Here is a 22,274-nt window from a genome sequence, read left to right as displayed (position 1 = left end):
TTGTTGTTTAATTGCAGCAACACTAAACCTAGTTTTATAATTAATCTTTCTTCTAAAATTAGAGCAATTAATTTTCTGTGTATTCGAGATAAAAAATACGTATAGATATTTTCGCAGCACCATTTTATCATTCTAGTTCATACTGGTAATATATTCATTAAAATAAGGTGGTAGGAAAAATAAAGAAAGGGTAGGACCGAGGGCCGTTGTGTTTTCCTGCAGCTCATTCTCCCAGCACTTCCGTTCTCCTCTGTAGGTGTGTTCATCACTACGCTCTTCGCTGTGCTCCTCACTGTGCTCCTCAGTGGGCCCATCGCTGTGCTCATTACTGTGTTCATCAGTAAAATGTTAACCTGGCTACTACACGTTGTTCATCAGGTCTGGTTACAAGTTTCCGAAGAATCAATCCGTCGTCCAGAATTAATCCAAAACGAGTGAAAACGACCTCAACAACAAACCTCTGAAGAAGTGTTAAGTAAACGCATGCGCACATTTATTTCCCCAACCACGTGCCGTTGCGCTGAAGCTGCGCACGAGAGCGTACGTAAATGCGCCAGATCTCTCGGTGTCGTGACGTAGTGCGTCGTAACATGCACGCAGCGTCCTAGGGTGAGACGTACAGCATAATAGTTAGAGATTAGAACCCAAAGCGACGACATTATTGGAGACCAGGGTTACGCATATATACATATATATTTTTAAAGAAGAGGCACACTACGTTTCGGGCACGTGCATGGTCTTATTGAGGGACCGAGCCAGCTGACTCGACCGCGTGGTTTGTTCAGAGTCGCTTCTGATTCACCCGCCATTCGACACTCGCTGTTCGACGTGCACGCGCCGCACGTACACTCTCCGGCCTTAGAGATATATCAGACGTCGGCGAAAACACTCGACGTCCATTAATCAAAGGTGATTCAAACTTAATTCTTGTTTACACGGACACCAGGTGATGTAGAGATATGTAGTTTTTCATCCGCGAAGGGTAATGAAGCGGAAATATTAACGGTTAAAAGAAAGTAATGGATATTTGACCCTGATTGTTGAAATGTTGTTGTCTTGAACGTAGGCCTTCCAGTCGAAGTTTAGCTAGTTTAGCTAGCTAGCCGTCCTCTAATAGTCATGGAAACAAAAGTTAACTAGGCCCAAAACATCAAATCAGTTACACAAGTGATAAAAACGGCATTAAATTAATATTTTCTTCAGGTAAAAGTCTTCGGCGATGTGGAATCAGTAGTTTGCGCGCATTATAACTGGTGCAGGGCAAGAAACTTGGTCTGCACTTAAAAAAAAAATAAAAATTATACGAACTCAATACGTGGGTAATAAGCTCTGTCAGAATCAGACATTACAAAAAATACCAACGATTTTTGAAATATCCCTACATTTTTCTATCAATATGTCCAACGTAAGCCGGAAGAGCAAAATCTTACATTCGGCGTCGCTAAACCTTGTCGCTAGATGGCGCAGTTAAAATGAATATTCATGAAGTCGACATGTTCATTTGCATATGAAAACATGTTACATGAAGATTTTATCAGGATACTAGAAATCGAATACAATATTAGAATTTAAAATGATAGTTTAACTTATGAGTTGGAACATCTACTTAGAATGAGGCTGTCTTTGGTCATTGCCCAACAGCCGACTTTCCATATTCGTAGAGCGTTTGTCGGGAAAGATACAGAAAGGACAATGGATGGAATTAGTCACATTTGTTACTTGTAAATATAGCCAAGAAGAGTTTAAGATGAAGGAAAAAGAAGTGCACTGGTTCAACAAACAATTGTGATTAGTGATTGGTTGTTGAAGACACAGTTTCACGCAAATGACTCGGTCAGGATTAACACACTGGTGAACCCATAAGTCCAACGTGTAATTCTAGGTGGAGAACCATATTTAATGTTGGGCAGTTGCTAATGTATGTTCAAGTTTAGATCTGTGTCTTGGTTCTAGGTTGAAATAAAGCTTGTAAAGGGGTCTTGGCTTGTGGCATATTGGCTTATATGTGGATGTTATGGTTCATGTATTGCAGCTGTATGTGGCAAAATTGCTGTATATGTACTGACAATGTTGCTTCTTGTAGCTTTGGTTAATATTACTAGCTGGATTAGTTAGCCAGTTTGTTCTAGCATGCATGTTTTTCCATTACTCTTCAAAGGAACTGGCGATTATACCTGGCAAATTTTTGTTAACATCAGACTGAACAACCCTTATCGTTGTTTCCCATTTTTGTCAGAAAACACAAACTTGATTATCACCCTGTTTATACTTTGTAGCTTCAGGTGTTGATATGTAAGAGTTGAAGGAGTTTATATTAATGGAACAAAGTTACTTTTCATTATTATTTAATAGAATCGCTGTGCATATATCCACTTCAGATTGAAACGTATGATTCCTTTGACCTTGTGCTTATAAACATGAGCAAGAAGAATATATTGTTAACCATAAATAGATATATTTTTGGATTTGATTTTGACTCTCAACCTATTGATCTGTAGTCCAACACCTTACCACTGAACTACCACATCACTGGTTGGGAAGATTTAATGCAAGTAGCAGTCATGGTGAAGGTGAAGGCCATTTAAGGAACATTTATTAAACACTCTTGGACAGGTGTACCAAACAAAAGATGTCACAACACACTCTCAGACTAATGATGAGGAAGGAAAAAGAGTTTCAGGTTGAAAGAAACAGTTTGACAGGAACGCTAAGTGGTGAATTGCACTGGACACAGCTCAGTTTTTATACTCAACATAAAACTGTGCTGAAATGCCACAAATATGCATGCCTAAAAAAATTTAGACACTGGCAATAATTTAGTGTCAAGTTTGGACAAGCAATGTTTGTGTATGTAATCTCAAGACCATAATACCTACAGTGAAGTACAGAGGTAGAAGCACAATGATAATGTGCTAATGCCTCTGAATGCAGGCTTTTTGTTCATATTTATTAATTGAAAGCCATTTTCTGTGTGATTAGAAAGTGGATGTATGCCCTGGAATTCCACCAACCATCAATAACATTAAAAGCACTGATGGGTAAATAGAGTAACAGCTTATTTAGTTACGGGGTGGGATATATTAAGCAGCAAGTGAACAGTCAGTTCTCAAGGTTGATGTGCTGGAAACAGGAAAATGGGCAAGCACAAGGATTTGGGACATAAGCGCCCAACAAGAATTGATGCACATCTAAAGCTAAAGCTATTCTCGCTGGTTCAATTTCACAGCGCTACTGTTGCAAAAATTAGCTGAAAAGGATATTGTAGACTATAATACAAAAGTGTCAGTAAATCTGTGTATGTGGCCGTGCAGCTGATGAGTGATCCAAATTCCCATTCTGATCCCTGTCCACTGCCAAAAGCAGAAGTGGACTATGGAGCAATGGGAGAAGTTGGCCTCATGTGACACAGCCTTTTAACATCTTGTGGTTAGCCAGGTACATGTACATCTCTGGGAAGAAGGCAAGCTGGAGGAGGCAGTGTGATGCGCTGGGCAATGTTCTGCGGGGAAACCCTGCATCCTGGCATTCATGTGGATGCTGCTTTGATTTGCACTACCTTCCATGAACATTGTTGCAGTCAAAATACACCCCTTTTATGGCAACAGCATTCCCTGATGGCAGATTGGTTTGAGCAACATGTCCAAGAGATCAGTTGACTTGGACTCCAAATTCCCCGGACCACAGGAAAAACCTCTATGGCTATAAGGCTTTCTCTTCTCTAAGAAGAACATGTTCCCAATGAGCATCACCAAGTGTTAATACACTTAAATGTGACATTCTGCGTTGCCCATAGGTGCTTTCATTTGCATTTTCATTTGAGTAGTTGTCTACTCCTTACAGGATTTTTTTAATACTGCAAGGTTTTTTTATTCACACTACATTTACTACACCAGACTGTTAAATCTTTGTTAAAATTTAATGTTGCCCTAGTTGACCTGTTAATGATTGTCATGGTGTCCAGCAGCCAATAATGCAAATGATTGAAGGATGTGTCATTAGGAATAAAGAAATGAAATGAAAGTCATATCACCCTTAATGCTTAAGATAATTAATTACAATAATTATTAGTTATATATTTTAATTGGCTCCACATATTGTCCCTAGCCCATAATTGTTCAGCTTTGTAAATGAGATAAATGCAAGTCACTTTGGGTACGGGCATCTGCCAAATGCCATAAATGAAAATTTTCAGTAAATATCCATATTTCAGAACCTGTGTAAAATCGATGATAGTGCTACTAAAACCTCAGATTTCACGTGTAGAATTGTAAAGTTGTCAGTGTAAAATTATATTGACAATTATTTTGCATACTTTTAGTACTTTGTAGTAAAACACTTACTAACATTAGTTGATAGAGTCTCTGGCTCTTTTTTGATTAGTTAAATTTGTAATTTTGTGTTAAAGGATGCTGAAAGATCTGTGTAACCTGAAGAAAAAGAGACAACAGCTCCTCAGATGACTTCTTCAGTTACATGGCCATTCCACATAATCAGGCCATAATGGTGCTTCGACAGGAGGGCACGACTACATCTACGGTACCTCAAACATCTGCTTGTTCACTTTTTGTTGTTGTCAACCAGCTACATCCTGCTGGTGGAGGGCAGGACAAACAGACTCTGTTTGCTAGTACTGAAGCCAGCCATTTTAAAAAACCTGCTCTTGGTTCCTGTGTAGCAAGCTTTAATAAAGTGTCATCCATGTCTTTGTCAGCCATGGCAGCTACCAACACAAGTAACCAGCTATGTAACTTGCCAGCAGAGTCTACATGTAAAGGTATCACAGTCACTTTGGACAACAATAACATGTGGAATGAGTTTTTCAGATGTCAGACTGAGATGATTCTAACCAAGCAAGGTCGTAGGATGTTCCCTTGTTGCCGTTTTCGCATCTCAGGATTGGAACCTTTTCAGAGGTATACTTTAATAATGGATATGCAACCAGTGGATAGTTACCGCTACAAATGGAGTGACAGACGATGGGAGACCAATGGAAAAGCTGACCCACATATTTTGAGCTCCTTTGTACATCCCATCTCACCTGCTACTGGATTAGACTGGATGCAAAATCCTGTTTCCTTTTACAAGCTAAAGCTCACCAATAACCCCTTGGACCGCGAGGGCCATATTATCATAAACTCTATGCACCGGTACATTCCCCGACTTTACATTATTCCTGCGGATAAAGCTGTGGATGTCCTTCAGTTAGATGGGCCTGATGTTGTAACATTTAGTTTTTCACAGACAGAGTTCTTTGCTGTCACAGCTTATCAGAATCTGTCCATCACTCAGCTGAAAATTGATTACAACCCTTTTGCAAAAGGTTTTAGAGATGATGCTAACAACTCCCGATGTTGCAAGCCCAAGAGTGCCTCTTCCACTGAAAAATTAGAGAGTGATGTCAAATCCAGCAAAGAGTCTTCAGCCTTGAATAATCTAAAGTCTTTGTTTGCAAAGATGAATGCTTCTGAAAAAGTCAATACCATTGGGGACCTTAAAACTGTTATTTGTGATGATCCCAGGAGAGTTGAGCCTGAATGTTCTGGGTAAGTCTTTTGACATGTTTTCTAACAGCACCACATTATGAAAGAAACTGTTAGTATTAAGGTAGAATCTTTATCACAGCAAACCCGTTGATTTCAAAGTACCTTCTGTTTGTGGCTTGTTTATATGATACTACCTCTCCAAAAGTTTTTTTGACTATCGTTTGACTGATCTTACTTCCTGATATAATATTAAAAGTATTTATTCCCCAAAAGTACTTTTGTTAGTTACACTAGATTTTGGTGCTTGCCAAATGCCTTAAATGTAAACATAAGCGTAATTTATTTAACTTACAAATAAAATTTGGAATGCTAATAAGTAACACAGCACTACTGTTGTAGAGCACATTTATTAAGCATTACTTGAACTAAATATTTTTCGACTGCAATCATCTCTGAGATCCTTCAGGTGGGATTACTCTTTTTGGGGAAGTTTACCAAGCATGAACATGTTAGTGTTGCATCTTTTAAAACAAGAAAAACAAGTTGGATAGAGATCTTCAAAGCTATAAATTAATGATAATCTCTGATTAGAATTTGATCTATATTTTTGCAAAATAAAAGAACAATCTCTCTCTAATTTCAGCAGCAGCATGAAGCGGCCATGGCCAGGTGGGCTGTCGGATCTAATTAAGGGTGCTCATGTTAAGGTAAAAAGAATATCCCTAGAGAAAATCCATAATGGAAGTAGCGAGCAAATGAATGTTGACAGTCTGGCTTCAAAAGAGAACAATATGGACATTGCACCTAAGGACTGTACATCTGAAAACATTTCAATTCCTGATGTTACCAAGGAGGTTATGGAAACGGTATCATTTTCAAAAACCACAGACTCCTCCACTTTAAAAAATACATCCGAGACACTTTCTGCAACTAACATACAGTGCATGCTGAAAGAAACTACTTCCATCACACCCTTAAATGAAAAGTTGGCTGCAGTATTGAGTGATACAGCAGCAGTGACTGAAAAGTTGAGCAGTGAGAAAACCTCACAGTGTGTTGTCAAACCTCTTGACTGTGGTAGAGAAGTGAAGAAGAAGCGGGCTGAGCCTGTCCCACTACCGCTTCTTGCTCTATTTCTACAGCAATTGAAGACAAAAACAAGACCAAAGCCAAAATCTGAATCTTGTAGTGTGCCATCACAGTCTGATCAATCTTGTGATGATACTTCAGTTTCCGAAAACCCATCATCCTCCACAGCATCCATTACTCCTGCATCTAACACCCAGCTGAATGTACAACCTGCAGCTTCCCCAACATCTCAAACCATCACATCATCCAGTTTAACATGTACTGCAGCAAACACTGAACATAAAACTGTATCGACCCCAGATTCTGCCGTTGATGCTGTTACTGCCTTGACAGACGGTGTTGTCTGTGATTCACTGGAGCTGCCCACATCTAATGAAGTATCTGCTACCACTTTTGATTTTGCACATGAAGTTAACGCCAACACTAGTCTTTCAGAAACCACACTTGACACTAAAATAGTCTCCATTACATTAGACGACACTTCTTCTGATCGTGTAATTGGATGTGATCCTAAAGCTTTTCCCTTTACCACCCCTGATGCTCCCAATAATGAACTTTTGCAAAGTACTGCCACTACTGATACATCCAGCACAGAGCCTGCTCATAATTACTGTACGGTCGCAAATCCTGAACCTGTTCCAGAGACTGCTCTACAGTCCCCTTACCCAAGGGTTAAAACCTCGTCTTCACCATCCCCTCCATACGTGTCCGCTCCTTCCTCTCCTGACCCATTTCCACCGAGCATGTTCTCTGATAGGCCCATACCTCCTAGAAAGACACTAGACCCATTTCCAGCTTGCGTATCCCTCGATAGACCACGACCATTGCTAGAGATAGCTGACCCATTACCACAGAGATTTTTCACAGCACCACTCGGAGACCCAGGTACTGCTGTTTTTAGTATTAGAAGTGAGCTGAATTGTCCTATAGATTCCCATGACCCCGCTATTCCAAAGGAAGTAAAACAGCCCCAGAAGACTAGTAAAGGCACAAAATCCAAGGTGAAACAAAAGAAAGGTGGGAAATCAAAGGTGACTGAAGATATAGCGTTGATGGAAGGCCCCATTCCTGTCCCAATGCAGCCCAACCTTGAAGAAGTGGAGGGTCAATTGTTTGTTTCCTTCATGTCAAAGGTAACTCAAATATTTTGGTGTATGCTTAACTTATTTAAACCTTTCTGTTGTAATTATACTAGGAAATTCTTGGCGTGCTGAGCATAGTGTTTTGATTTGGCGTATTTCTATGGCAGTAATGTGAATCTTTTCTTATGAAATTCTGTCTGCAAACAGAAAGCACTTGAAATTCATCTTGGCGATGAAGCTAAAGAAGAGGTTTTACAAAAAACAACGCAAAACATTGTTGGTAAGAAATAGAGAAAAAACTGTGGATAACTAAATAAGATCACTCTCATTATTTGTCCTTGATGTATTATATTTGTAATTTTTGTCACAGGTGAAGTCCATGATGAAAAGGAAAGGATTGACACACTTGAAAAGACCCTTCTGCATGATTTAAAAAACATGAAATACAGACAGGTCATTCATCCAGTTCTCCAAGCAGGTGTGTGTGTGTGTGTGTGTGTGTGTGTGTGTGTGTGTGTGTGTGTGTGTGTGTGTGTGTGTGTGTGTGTGTGTGTGTGTGTGTGTGTGTGTGTGTGTGTGTGTGTGTGTGTGTGTGTGTGTGAGAGTAAACCATCAGCACAATAACTATTTGTAATGTACAGTTTAAGAGTGGATTTCAAGGGTTCTGCCATGTCTCTGGAGCAGTGAATTATTCTTCAGTATCCAGAAAGACTTATGAAGGTTTGGTCTGTGCTTGTAGAACTTTAGAGAACGTGGTGGTAAAGCGAGTGCTTTAGAGCAGATTTTAATGGTTATGGCCTCACCCTCTAGTTTACGTTTTGTGAAAACACTGCACCATACAAAGACATTTCAAAGAATTGCATAGTTTTTGATTTGTCAAAAGTTATGGGTTTTCTTTGTTGTAAGAGCGATTCACAAAGTGGTCTTTTTTTTTAGCAAAATGCTTTTTAAGATTGTAGTTCAGGAACCTGAATGACCTGTATAGATTCTTAAACCAAATTAAAGTAAACTTAATCCAATTTTTTTGCATTATTATTGTAGTTAGGTTTCAGAGAGCCCTATGGTGTCACTAATTTTCAGTTTGTGAAATGTCTTCTACTCTGAATATTGGCAGCAACCAGATATTAATTGCCAAGGCATTGTGTTTTTTTTTTTTTTTTTTTTTTTTTTGGGTAGTCCATACATCATGGAAGTCTTCACATGATAAACATTTGCAGGTCACCACACTTCAACTTTTGAACACAGTGAAATACGAAATTCCTTTCCACTTCTTGCTTTTTCTGCTCTCTAGCATTCACATGTGTGTGATTGTGCCTTTACACTGAATGTGTAGCCTGTAGTGGGAGTTTAAGCCATGACTTGTCCAGTAAAATCATGTAAATGCACATAAAACATTTATTATCATACACAAGTATTATGTATGAATGTGTTTATAGATTCTGAAACTAGATTAAAGATAAATTATCTTATCTAAACATGGTTTTATCTTACAGTTGGTCTGAAGTTGAACCTTTTGGATGTTACGCTGTCTATTGATCTACAGTATCTGGGTGTATGCTTACCTATTCCTCCACCTATATTCTTACCTGAGGGAAGCTCAGGGACTTGCTCATCACAGGGTGAGTGAAATAAAAATTAAACTGATGATTTTCTACCTGCTACCAGTTTGTTAAAAGTAATTTATGAACTGAAGTGCTACAGATGTGTTTAAGGTCATTATTTTTCTTCCCAGTTCACTTCGTTTCTAGAACAGGGAAAACAACTGACATTACTAAAATCAAAGGCTGGAGAGAGAAGTTTTCCACAAATTCTTCAACTGTTTCTGGAGGTACATCACAATGCTGTTAATATGATGCCCTTGTAAGCTTTGCAGGTTTCTTTGGTGTGAAAGTAATCCAGAGGTGTTGTGTTTTGTTTAGTCACCACATCCTTGGATACAGGACAAAAAAATCTCTCAGCTTTCTGTAGTGACATGCTTGATGAGTACCTGGAAAGTGAAGGCAAGCTTATTGATGAGCGAGCTGCCAGTTTCTCGCAGGCTGTTGTCACTCCTGTGGCCTACCAGTTGCCAACCAAGAGCACAAGCTATGTTCTTACACTTGACAGTGTTTTAAAAAAGCAGGCAGTTCCATTAGTAGCTACTCTCTCAAAGCCTTCTAAAAAATCCAGAAAAAGTGCACTACGCTCAAAAAGCAAGGAAGCTGTGTCTGGGGTGAAAACGAAGAAATCTGTCAAAAAAAAAGAAAACCCGGTTCCCAGCACAGACAAGAAACTAGAGGGAAGCCCTTTAAAGAAATCTTGTATACCAAAATCAGTATCTAGTGTGCCATCTACTGACCCTGACTTGCCCCAAAGTAAAAAATCTTCCAAAATAAAGACTAAGAAGAGACTCAAGACTTCACAACATTCTTTACAGACAGTTGAAAAGTCTGTTAAGGATGGTGTGTCAGTGGCTTCTGCAGGACAGAGCACTTCGGGTACCCCTGGTTCAAACCAACCAGTTGGACGCAGTTCCGGCCTACCCAAAACCCTAGTTAAACTAAGGGACGTGGAAGATGGTGCAGTCTGGGAAGGGAAAAATCGTACCTATATCACCATGGAACGAGCAGCCATTGCTTTATCATGTCTTGTCACAGCAGAGGTATGGGCTAAACTAAGGATGGCGATGTCATTGCTAACCACATTCTTTATTATTCAGACTAATTCTGTCTCTAACTCCTGTACTGTGTGTTTTTGTCTGTTTTTCTGGATTAAGGGTACAATAGGAGGAAATCCTTCTACTGTCATAAAACGACGTGCACCACCTTGTCTCAATGACTTTTGCCGGTTAGGGTGTATATGTGCTAGTCTTGTTCAGGAGAGGCGCCAACATCACTGTGGCAAACCTCAGTGCATGCTGGGTTGTAACTGTCTTCGACGCAAAGTAGTCCTTTTGAAAAATGAGGACACAAAAGAGGCTGTAATAAATGATGCAGAAGATGTACTCAAAGTGAAAAAGAAGAAAAAACGTTATTCTTACAGTGAGTATGCTTTTATCAGGCTGGAGCTGAATGAAAAAAATAATTATTTACAATTCATAATTTTTGCTGTGTTCTTGTTCTTTTAGCTATTTCAGTTACTGATGCAGCACCTGAGTCGGCTCTGCATGTAAAAACATTATTGGCTAAGCAAAATGATGCGGATTTAGAGCCACTTTACGTCCCTGATCCTGCCAAGCCTCTTCATCCTCCACCAATATCGTTAGATTGTCAAAAGGATTTGGAGAACTTTCTACATGCTTTACCTAAAAGAGAAGCTGTGAGACCTGTGAGCATTTTAAATCTGTTTAACTGATTTGTGTTCGTGTCATTCATGTTTAAAACTATTTGTCAGGTTTGTCCAACTGAGCACAATTAAGGAGTCATTCACATGTTAAAAAAGTTAGGTGGTGGTGGAAATTGGATTTATTTAATTAGTTATTATAATATTTTTTAATTTTTGCTCAAAATGGCTAAAATGTGATTCATTATGAAAGAAAAAAGCATTTAGCGCATTATGTGAAATAATCACTTAAATACTTGAATAAATATTTAAAGGCATACGTGGGGATAGCATTGCATATACAATATGCAAGTACACAAATTCTGCAGTAACACTGAAGTTGTACAAGTTGTGAATGATGTTCTGTGCTCACTTAGATTTAATTTTGGTGAAACAATTGTGATATAAAGCAGTCTTTGTAATCCTTTGTGTTAAGGTTGATGGGGTAAGTTGGAGCAGGCTCAAAAATCAGGAAAGCCTGGATTGTGCTCGTGTGAGGCCATTCTGTGGGAGAAAACTGTCTCCTTGTGGACAAAGACACATGAAGGTAAGACCCCAAATGTAGTAGGGAAGGTACTACTCAGAATTCCTAAATATTGATTGGACCTGATTAGCTTTTCTCTTTTTGCAGGATGTTCATCCAGATCTTAGTTCACAGGACTCACTTCAAGGTTGATCTATAAGCTAATAATTAAAAAAAATTAGTCTACATCCTTTGTTCTATATGTTATTAAAATCCATTTTTGAACCATTTTGTTGATGTTCCTTTTGCAGAGATTGAGGAAGGGGAGCTTCGGCCGCCTACTCAGTCTGGTCCTACTAAACGGCTAGAAATTGTTTCAAAGTGCAAGTGGGCAACAGAAGGCAGCAGGTACGTTGTCGTGCGTACAGTGTGTGAGCGTATGGCACAGGACCGTCTGAAGGACCCTTTCTGGGTCGGCAAGTACCACATCCAGCCCACATCTAAGACTAAAATGGAGACAGATGAAGGAACCATCATTACATATAAAGTGGTCATCTCTCAGCCACACCTAGAGGAAAGTGAAGAGAAAATGATGGAGGAGAGAATAAAGCAGCTGGAAGCTCAGTTGATTGAGACCATAGGCAAAAGTGAAGTGAAGGGCCTTCCCCTTCTCTCTCATGTCACCCCTGCAGGGTTGCTAAAGGCTGAGAAAAAACCTTCTGGTGCTCTGGGCCAGATAATGGTAAGCATACATTACATTTTAATGGTTGTTTCTCATGTGAAGGGTTTAGACCTTTTAAATCAAACCTTGGTGCATTTACTTTCTTGGTGACAACAACAGATTTCACAACAGCTGATTGAGGTGGTTACTAACCTGTTAGTGTTAACATGTTTCAACCTTGAATCCAGTCAATGGAATTATCTTTATCTGGCAAACAGACATGTGAGGTGTACACTGTGCATAGGTAGAGAGTAGAAGTGCAGCAGAAATATGATGTCTGGGATATGGTACTCAAAATACTTTGAAGTAGTTGGGTACAGCATGATCAAATGAGATTTATTACTACAGCAGCAGTCTGGAAAAGTCTAGCTTAAGTTCTTGTACTGTCATGATTTTTCTGTGTAGGTCAATGGAAAGCTATATCCACAAGCCAAACTAGAACTGGGCCAGATGGGGGCTTTGCATCCTGCCAACAGACTGGCTGCTTACATCACAGGAAGAGTATGTGTAGCTAACAAACATGGCATTACGACTGGTACCACAGTCACCAAGACATTGCATACAGCTCCTACCATCCCAACCAGTGTAGCCATGACAGCAGTTACAAACACGCTTTCTTCAACCGTCACATTGGCTAAGCCTACAGGTAGGTCACAGCTGTTAAAACTCAGGCGTCTACAGGTTATTCTTCCATTTGCAATTTGAGTCCACTTGCAAATCTAAAATATTACAGTAATACACTTGTATCACTGCTATTAGACTTAGTGTTAAAATGATAACTCGTCAATGTTACGTCCTTAAATATGGATAAAATTTAGATTTTTTTCTTTCTTTCTTTTTCTAGATCAGAATCTAGAAATTCTGTTGTGATGTGAAAGATATTCAGTATGTCATTACTAATCCAAGTGAAAGTTTCCTGTAAATGAAGGACAGCCAGCTCCATTAGTTGATAATGCTTTATAAGAGTATACCTTGTATACACAATATTCAGTGTAATTTAAAAATGACCTGAGAGTTATAGTACAAATGTTATTAATACACGCTTGTAAAGAAAGTTAACATTTTTTGTATTTCTCCCTTTTAACAGTGGCTAAGCAACCTATAGGAACAGAGTTTGTCCAGGTTGAGCTCGGCTGTATAAATTCCCAACAGCAAAAAACAGCTGGTACTGATACGTTACCAATGCAGAGCACAGTTAAAAATCTAATTTCTTCTTCTTCTGTGTTGACCGGCTCTCCTGGGATTTCAGCATCTTGTACCGTGCAACCAAAGGCAAACATAGCTTCCCATGCATCTCCTGGATCTGGCACCACAGGTACTCCAAGCTTTTTCATATTACGGCACTATTTTCGACACGTGGATATGTTTTTGTTACTAACTGAACTACAACCACTAATAAATTAGAACTATAAATAACTATATATTTATTACTATATATATATAATATAACTATTAGAAATATAAATATCCTGTAAAATAGATGAGTTATGATAGCATATTTTAGTTTTATTATTATTATTTTCTATTTTTTGTACACAACTGATGCATTTACTGCCTTCTTTTTGATTAGATGGCTCCATCCAAGTGGTTAGGGCAGTAACTGGATCTGGATCAGCTGCACCAGAGAAGACCTTTAGTACTACTGGATCAAATGTTGCGCTCTCTGGTAGTAGAATCCGGTTGATGCAGTCTCTAAGCTCAACTCGTCCAGTTGTTCCTGGACAGAGGATGTTGATGTTAAAAACAGCTAATCCTACTGGCCGAGTAATTCATCTTGTGCCTCTTGGCCAATTCAGGGCCCTCAATCCAAACGTCAAGATACATTCTCAGCAGTGTGAGTGTGAATGATGTGATGTCTGTTCAATGTAAACATCTTAGTTTTCATCTTTTAATTTACTGATGTAATTTTGACATTTGCATCCAAATTCCATAAAAAATGGCCTGGTTTACTAAAATGGATTGAAGAGGGGGAAAATGGTGGCCAAAAATTTATCTATAAGACAAATTCTCATTGATGTTTATGATCAGCTGATTTAGTTTTGCTTTTTTATTTTGCAGCCACTCTTGTCCGTTTTCCAACTCCCAACCCGGTCCCTGTGAGCAAGCCTCAAACCTCTACAGCTGTCTCTTCATCAATAGCTCAGACATATCAGAATATGGCCCCAGTATACAGTACAAAAGACACTGTCATGACAAGCAGCGCCTCCACGATTGATACAAAACCAGTCACCCCTATTTGTGGCTCAAAGACCTTATTGGTTTGTAACAAACCTAATACGGTAAAAATTATACCAGTAATTCTTAAGGATAATTCCAAAAACACTTTAAAAATTATACCTCAGAATGTTTCTGAAGATTCTCAAATATTCAAAGATCCCAGATTCTCATATTCACTATCATCAGCTCAAAGCTCTTCAGAGGGTCACCCACCAAATCAAGGTTTACAGCTCACTTCTCAAAGCTGCTTAATCCCGAACAACCCAGCTCATCAAAAATTAGACAACCCTCGTTACTCTGGCCCTAAACCAGCCAGGGTATATTCTGAAGAAGATTCACGGTGCTCCAAAATGTCACATAAAAATGTGATTTTTACAGACCACTCTTACACCTTTGAAATGAAGAAAAGGAGCACACCATCTAAAAAGCATGTTGCTGTGTCTAAAGATGGCTCTGATCCTGCAAACGCATCTGGGTATCACATGCTCCTCAAGGAAGCGCTGGACTTGGGCCTTGAACAAGCTGAGGGTTGTGGTACCAGTGGTGCTGTCCTAGGCACTGAGAGTGGTGAAGAATCTAAAGCAGGATCACATCTGTTAAAAGAGGAGATTGATTCTGACACTGAACTAACTGAAGATTCAGACATGTATAATGACACTGACTCCAGCCAGTTCAGTGACAAGGAGGATCTGTTCATAGGCACTGTAAGAGATTAAGCTGCTAAAAATAATACTTGCTTTCATTATTATTCAAAGTGAATCAAGTCCTACATCTCCCTATTTTTTCAGGTTTTTGATCGAAAACGGAAGGGAAAACGGAACTCTGTTAATGCACAGATTAAAGACTTGAATGAGAAGGAGGATGATGAGCTGGTTGATATTGAAACATTTGAGGAAGGAGTTGAGAAAATCCCTCCACTGCCTGAGCAGACTCAGCATGACCGGTGAGACTAAAACTTTCAAAAACTTATGTCCATGAATAATAATAATAAATTCTGCCTGGCTGTAGAGAATGAAATTTTATTTTATTTTTTTATTTTTTATTTTTTTTAGCAGCTATTTGTTTGTGAAAGCACCAACATCTGCCTGGCTATAATTTCACTAATGTAAAACAATGGACATTGAATGTAGAATATTACGAATGCATACAATTTTTGTGATTAGAACTTGGGCCTTTTTGTGACAGTTCTATTTTGTCTTAATTTAACAGCTTTCGAAATCTTTCATCAGACGAGGAGAATGAAAATGAAAATTTGGTATGTATTTAACTGCATTTAGATGATAGACAGCTATAGATTGTATTTTTGCCACCTATATTGTGTGTTGATGTCAGATTTTAGATATTTGTTTTTTTTATATAGGTTAAACTTAGGAGGAGGAAGGATGAGAAGAAGAGACGCATTACTCTGAGGAATTGTTTTTACAATCTGCAGCAGACTCTCACTATTGAAGAGCCTAAAGTTGCCAAAATAGTGTTACTCTCAAAGGTGTGTTGGACATAAGGTTTTAGTGGTTTAACTGTGTTTCACTTCCTTAAATGCCCCTTTTCCACCAAAAAGAACCGGGTGCTGGTTCAAAGTTGGTTCCACTGGCGAACCTTTTAAGAACCGGTTTGGCTTTCCACCAGCTAGAGAGCCGTCACTGTGTACGTTGTAATCGATAAAGTACATAACGTTATTTTATCATTAACACAGAAAAAAGTTAGCCTTAGCATGTAGCTACTTACTATCATGTGTGCTGATAATGTATCATATTGCGGTAAAGTAAAAGTGTATTAAACATTAGTATACTTAAGGTGCATTATCTAATGCGCTAACATTAACCCCACCCACAGCCCCTGACACAAGCGGTTCTTAAGTTTTCCTGGTTCAGAGTCGGTGCTTTGGCTGTCGAAAAAGAAAGAACTGGTTCTAAATTAGGCTCTGGCTCCGAACCAGCACTCAAACTGCCTCGGTGGAAAAGGGGCAAAAGTGTTCCATTGTTCAGCATTCTTCTTTGGATAATTGTCATAATATAATTAATGTAAATGTTATCTGAATCATCAGGCCCTGGAGGAAATTCACTCTCTTACTAAACAAAGAGATCACCTGGTGAAAATGTGGGACACACTGAGAAAGAAGAGAGATTACTATGTTGAAATGGCTTCCCAATTATCTGGTAATACATGGTTCCATATCATAGTCACAATTTCCATCCATATTGCAGAGTTCAGTTTTTCAACTGTGCATTGAACTGTTGAAGCATTTAAAGTGGTGTGGGAAGTTTTATAATATTTTATACAGTCCTTCAAAATTATTGGCTCCTTTCTTGAAACATGAGCAAAAATATATAGTATAGCCTGAAATTTGTGAAATTCTTGTATTTCTGCATAAATATGACCCAAAACTATCAGATTTTCACACAAGTCCTAAAAGTTAACAAAGTGAACACAATTAAACAAATGAGCCAACAATATTATACTTAATTATTGAGAAAAATGATCCAACATTACATATCTACAACTTGCAAAAGTATGTGAACTTTTGGAGTCAGTATCTGTTGTGAGCCCTTGTGCAGCAATAACTGCAAGAAAAGTTTCAGGTAACTTTTGATCAGTCCTGCACAACAGCCTGGAAGAATTTTATCCCATTTCTTAGTATAGAGGAGCTTCAACACTGGGATTTTGGTGGGTGTCCTCATATGAATTGCTTGCTTCATGTCTTTCCATAATATTTCTTTTGGATTAAGGTCCAGATATTATCTTGGCCATTCCAAAACATTATCTTTGTTCCTCTTTTATCATTCTTTGAAAGTAAGTCTTGGGTGTTTGTGATCGTTGTCTTGGTGTATGACCAATTTTTTTCTTGAGATTCAGTTCATGGACCAATGTCCTGCCATTTTCCTTTAGAATTCACTGGTATAATTCTGAATTCATTGTTCCATCAATGATGGCAAGCTGTCCTGTTCCAGATGCAGAAATACAGGTGCCAAGCATGTTTTACAGTTGGAATAATGTTCTTATGCTGGAATTCAGTAGTTTGCTTTCTCTAAAAAATAATGTTTCTTATTTAAACCAAAAAGTTTTATTTTGGTCTTATTCCTCTACAAATCATTTAGTCCTCTGGCTTGTTTGTTCACATGATCTTTAGCAAACTTCATGGGCAGCAATGTTCTTTTTGGAGAGTAGTGGCTTTCTCCTTGCAACACTGCCTTGCACACCGAGATTGTTCAGTGTTCACCTGATGGCAGACTCATTAACATTTAACATAAGCCAAAATAAAAGAGGCCTTTAGTTGCTTCCCAATAGACTATTAAATGTCTTGCTTTTGGAGTGATGTTTGGTAGATGACCACTTCTGGGGAGGGTACCAATGGTTTTAAATTTCTTCTTTGTGGAGTCCAAACTCTTTAAAGATCATTTTGTAACCTGTCCCTTGTTTGAGCCATGATCCTCTTCTACGTCATGAACATCAAATTTCTTTTTTGTTGGAAGTGTTTTTTTCCTTGTTTTAATGTTCATTTATCTAAAACGTTTTTGCTCGCTTTAATGATGTGTAATTTTAGAGAGTGCATACAGAAAATCAGGATTTATTAAAATAAATGCTACTGGTTTATTGCATTTTGTTAATTCTAACACATTGAGAATCTGAAATTTCTTTGTTTATAATTTTTTTCACTAGATACTAATGTCATTTAGAATTTACCATTTAGATTTGATAGCAAATTTTTCCAAATTGGCTAGTTATGATTTATGCTATTTATGGAATAGCTGCGTTCACAGGTAATCGGTGGTATATGTCATAGTGAAGCTGGATTCTCACCTGAAGTCGCCGTTCCACGTTAACCTTGTGTAATTCCTGATTTGATAGTCTTGGTAAAGTGAAGTTCTATAATAATAACTTATTTTAGATATCCTAACCCTTTTTTAAGAATGGACTCATAGAACTTATAGTTAGCCTTCTGTAGGATGGAGTAAAATGACCTTTTGACATGTTTAAAGAGACATGTTTAAAAAACATTTAAACCTCATGTCCACATCTATCCATAAATTAATTTGTAGCATTATTTCGTATTTTGTCCCACTGTAATAGTATACTGTAACACGATATGGCTAATAAGTAGTTCTCTCTTCCTTTTCTTAGGAAAAAACAAGGCTTCCATCTGTCAGAAGTTGGATGAAATCATCGCTAAGCAGAAATCTATAGAGATGAAGGACAAAACAAACAACCCCTCTCTTAACTTCAAAAAAGAAGTTCCCATACACTCACAGAGGACTGTCAACAAAAAACAGAAAAAATTGGGTACTGATGGCAAAGCTGAACATGTTATCAACAGCAAACAAAAAAATCTGGAATTCCAGGATAGAAGAACAGAAATTGTCAGCACTAATCAGAAAAAGACTGCAGCCAAACCACCTATACCTCACCAAATACCACCGCTACGAAAATGTCCTCCACCAGTTCCATCACGTGAAAGAACAAGGCCCAACATCCTGTCCCACAGCAAGCCTCAAGCCTTGGCTGAGGATCAAGGTTGGTACACCCAGCATCAAACTATCAAGTTTGAGGCTTGTTCAGGTTTTTCTTAATATGACAGTGTTTTACTCATTTGAAAATAACCTATCTTGGTATAAATAAAGACGGTTGTATTCAGAAATGTGTAAGCCACACTCACAACATATGGAAGAGCTCATGAGGTGATAATACTTAAGTGTTAGTATGTAGTGGCAACAAGTACACTAATTCCAAAAAGCTAAGGTTTGTCATCTTCAGTTCCACCTTGATGTGAATTAGGTATCAATAAGAAAAGCTAACTTGCTCACATTTGATCTCTTATGTGGCTTTTCTAGTGTTTGTTCAAGTGATTCCAGTGGTAGAAACACCATTGCCATGCAACCAGATCCTTACTATAAGTAACCCTCTTCAGCCCACTGATATCACAACCACACCAGGTGAGCCTTTAAACACACTAATGTAACCTTTAAAATGAATAGTTATTGTTTTGTACTTTATTAAAATTGTTTTTCTTTTATTTTGCTGAACCCACAGGTGTTGCAGCTGTGTCTATATCTATTCCTACCATCTCACATTCACTCTGTGTAGAGAATCCACTTCCCATGTTGCAGCCACAAGTCCTTAAACTAACCAGCAGCCCTGTTAGCACACCAGGTAGCTTCTTACTAGAGCTAAAGTAACTTAGTCATAGGAAAACCTTCCGACATTGTCAATTTATATTATAATGCGAATATTGTGTATGAGTAATAGTCTTGAACATTATGATTTTTTTTTTTGTATATTACTGTAATTAATGCTTTGACAAGACTTTCTTTTTTTCCATTTATCACCACCACCATAATTTGTATTTATATTTTTGCTTGCAGTTGGTAATATAAGCCTCCCCAAGATCTCCAGTTTTGCTTCTTTGCTACAGTCAGAAAATCTGCCTGTTACCCCCATGCAGACACAGGAGGAGTGTAACTCGTCAGATGGGAAGGCTCAGCAAAATATTGTGGAAGAGGAAAAACAACTGGAACAAAATCTTCCAGAGTTTGTGCCCAAAAAAACTGAGCATAATTCAAATGTCAAGATCGAAGAAGATCCAAAAAAGCAAAAGGAAGATGAAGAAAGCACAATTCAACCAGACCAAGATGATGACCGTCTGATGTCATTACTTGATGAGCTTGTTTTTCTCAATCAGACCTCTGAACCACAAGAAGATGCTTCAAGTCTTTCAGAAACTGGAGATGTACTGACAGAACTGCTCACTAATAAAGAGGTAGATATGGACAGAGACGACGAACGCTCTCTCAGTCCTCTGTTTCTCAAACTAGACGAGGATCTTATAACATCACCCACCTCAAAGGACGAAGAGATGGATGATATTCCTCCTAGAGTAGATGACCTTGTTAAAGTTATATTTGGGTCAGAGTCTCCATCCATTTCATCAGAATCAGAGATTGTTGCAGCAGCCACTGATGACAGTACCTGTGTTTCAGTGTGCAATATTAAACATGATGCTCCAACTCCACCTCCTTTGCTGCAGATGAAAACTGGAGGGTGTTCTACAGCGGACTCTCTGAAAGAGCAGGCCAACTTGTCATGGCGGCCAATGCCAAAGCTTGCTCCTCTTGGACTAAAGACTCAGGAGACTGGGCACCCAAAACTGATCAGTCCTCATGTCCCAAAATAAGATTCAAAGCTGTCTAGTCTTCGTAACACATGTATAATAATCAAATCATCAGGGATTTCCATAGTTTTACCTTATTCAGACATGACTGTTATTTATTTGTTTGTGAGTACATTTAATTTTAATTCTGTTTCACCAAGAACTACCTGTTGTGCCTCTAGTAGATCCAAAGATTATTTGCTTGCAGTTTTTCTGAGTGATTTAAATGTTGGAGAAATCATTAATCTTCCTTTTAATTTAGGAGATAAAATGAAGATTTTAGAGTGAGTAAAAATGACCAGAACTTTTTGTATAATATTGTAAATGTTGTAAAAAGCCAACATTCATGGTTCTGTACAAAGACTGCATATTTGAGTGGTATCAGATGTTTTAAGCGTTATAATAGGAAACCTACTGAATGTGATTAAAAAAACAAATCAAAGAGACAGTGGATGTTGCTTAATTCACCAGTATTGTCAAGCCGTTCACTAAAAGAAGCAGGCTGCCAACATGTAGTTTCAACCCAGTCTTGATAACTACATTTGCCATGCAAGCTGCAATAAAAGCTACATGAGAAGTAAGACCACTAGCAATGTAAATGGGTTATTAATGCGACATGGTTCTACACTTTTAATAAGTGTATAAAGTTTATGTATTTTGTAATAATGTTTTAATAGGAATGCAGAATTGTTAGTCTTTCATTACTAAACATGATCTCTGAGAGCTTATTACAGTCTTTAATTTAGTAATAATGCAGAAGCATAAATACTATTTTACCTTCGTGGTGCTTTTCAAAATATTCTGCAAGTGATTGTTAAAAACCTAAAAGGTCTAATAATGGTTGCTATTTGTTCACATTGCATGTGTACTTTGAAAGATTCAAATTGTATTTTCTTTATTTTTGTACACTTTTCTTATATTTGGCATAAAGGTAGTTATTGCATATGATTACAGCAGGCAGTGACACTACAACACTTTTGACTATAAACTGGCAACTTTAACTCTGTGTTCTTGCGAGTTGTATTTTAACTTAGAAATAAGACGGTTCACTGAATTTGGTGTAGATTTGTAGCGGTCACCTTGGAATATACTGTAGTGTTTCAGTTTGGATCCCAAACAGCTGTAGCACAGTTCTGACTGCACTGAAATCTGGACTTTTCAAAGACAATCCACAGAACCTTTTAATAACTTCTTGCCTTGCAAATGCCCCATCATAAACCCAAATCTGAAATCAGATTTAAGTGCACCAGGGTGTACAGGCCATAGGAAAGTCGAGGCATTTTCCCCGTGGTTCTGTTTTCCACTTAACGTTTATTTATTTATTATTTTTAAATGACCAAATGTAAATGTTTGTAGATCAAACATTCACAAATCACTGCAAAGATGTATTTTAGCTTATTTAACTGGGTACTTAGTAGAAATGTTACTTATTTCAGCCATTCTCACCCTTCAAATTTTTATTTATATATAAAAGATCAGATTTGATGATTTATGTGGTGAGCAGCATCCAGAGATGTCGTATCACATTTATGATGATTAGCACAAAGCATCATTCATCATGCATAAGGGCATGTTTACAGAACCCCCTGGTGACACCATCACTTAATCTAATTGATATGGCATGCGTGGAAAAAAACGTTCAAACTCAGCATTTTTAGTACGTATTGCTGTCACGAGTAGGACTCCACAAACACAGGTACACTTCCCATCTTGGGAATGTCTGGTGCAGCGGATCTGATGAGCTGAAGCTGTTTGTCGCTGGATGGCAGAAGTGGCC

General features: G+C 38.2%; 1 protein-coding gene across 2 annotated transcripts; it reads left to right on the top strand.

The window, feature by feature from the left end:
• Positions 1-587: 587 nt before the first annotated feature.
• On the top strand, positions 588-21,498 carry mgaa (MAX dimerization protein MGA a). 2 transcript variants are annotated; one of them, XM_060879642.1, is made up of 25 exons: positions 588-909; positions 4,406-5,543; positions 6,127-7,705; positions 7,862-7,934; positions 8,025-8,132; positions 9,148-9,273; positions 9,387-9,482; positions 9,574-10,295; positions 10,410-10,674; positions 10,761-10,960; positions 11,391-11,501; positions 11,586-11,625; positions 11,729-12,159; positions 12,544-12,784; positions 13,388-13,453; positions 13,709-13,972; positions 14,197-15,059; positions 15,144-15,298; positions 15,565-15,610; positions 15,716-15,841; positions 16,400-16,511; positions 18,475-18,864; positions 19,182-19,283; positions 19,381-19,500; positions 19,713-21,498. In XM_060879642.1, exons 2-25 carry the CDS (start codon positions 4,474-4,476, stop codon positions 20,519-20,521), a joined length of 8,115 nt encoding a protein of 2,704 aa, XP_060735625.1. In that variant the 5' UTR covers positions 588-909; positions 4,406-4,473; the 3' UTR covers positions 20,522-21,498. The 2 variants fall into 2 exon arrangements, with proteins under 2 accessions (XP_060735625.1, XP_060735624.1); XM_060879641.1 differs by having other exon boundaries at positions 589-909; positions 13,226-13,453.
• Positions 21,499-22,274: the final 776 nt, after the last annotated feature.

Source organism: Tachysurus vachellii, chromosome 10 (assembly GCF_030014155.1).
Source record: "Tachysurus vachellii isolate PV-2020 chromosome 10, HZAU_Pvac_v1, whole genome shotgun sequence".
NCBI classification, from domain to species: domain Eukaryota; kingdom Metazoa; phylum Chordata; class Actinopteri; order Siluriformes; family Bagridae; genus Tachysurus; species Tachysurus vachellii.
Note: the sequence above shows the minus strand (reverse complement) of the source record. Positions and strands in the feature narration are given on the sequence as shown.

Coding starts and splice junctions, on each gene's coding strand:
- mgaa (XM_060879641.1), top strand. CDS start 4,474: ATGGCCATTCCACATAATCAGGCCATAATGGTGCTTCGACAGGAGGGC. Junction 7,935..8,024: donor AACAACGCAAAACATTGTTG/GTAAGAAATAGA, acceptor TTTTTGTCACAG/GTGAAGTCCATGATGAAAAG. Junction 19,501..19,712: donor CAGCCCTGTTAGCACACCAG/GTAGCTTCTTAC, acceptor TTTTGCTTGCAG/TTGGTAATATAAGCCTCCCC.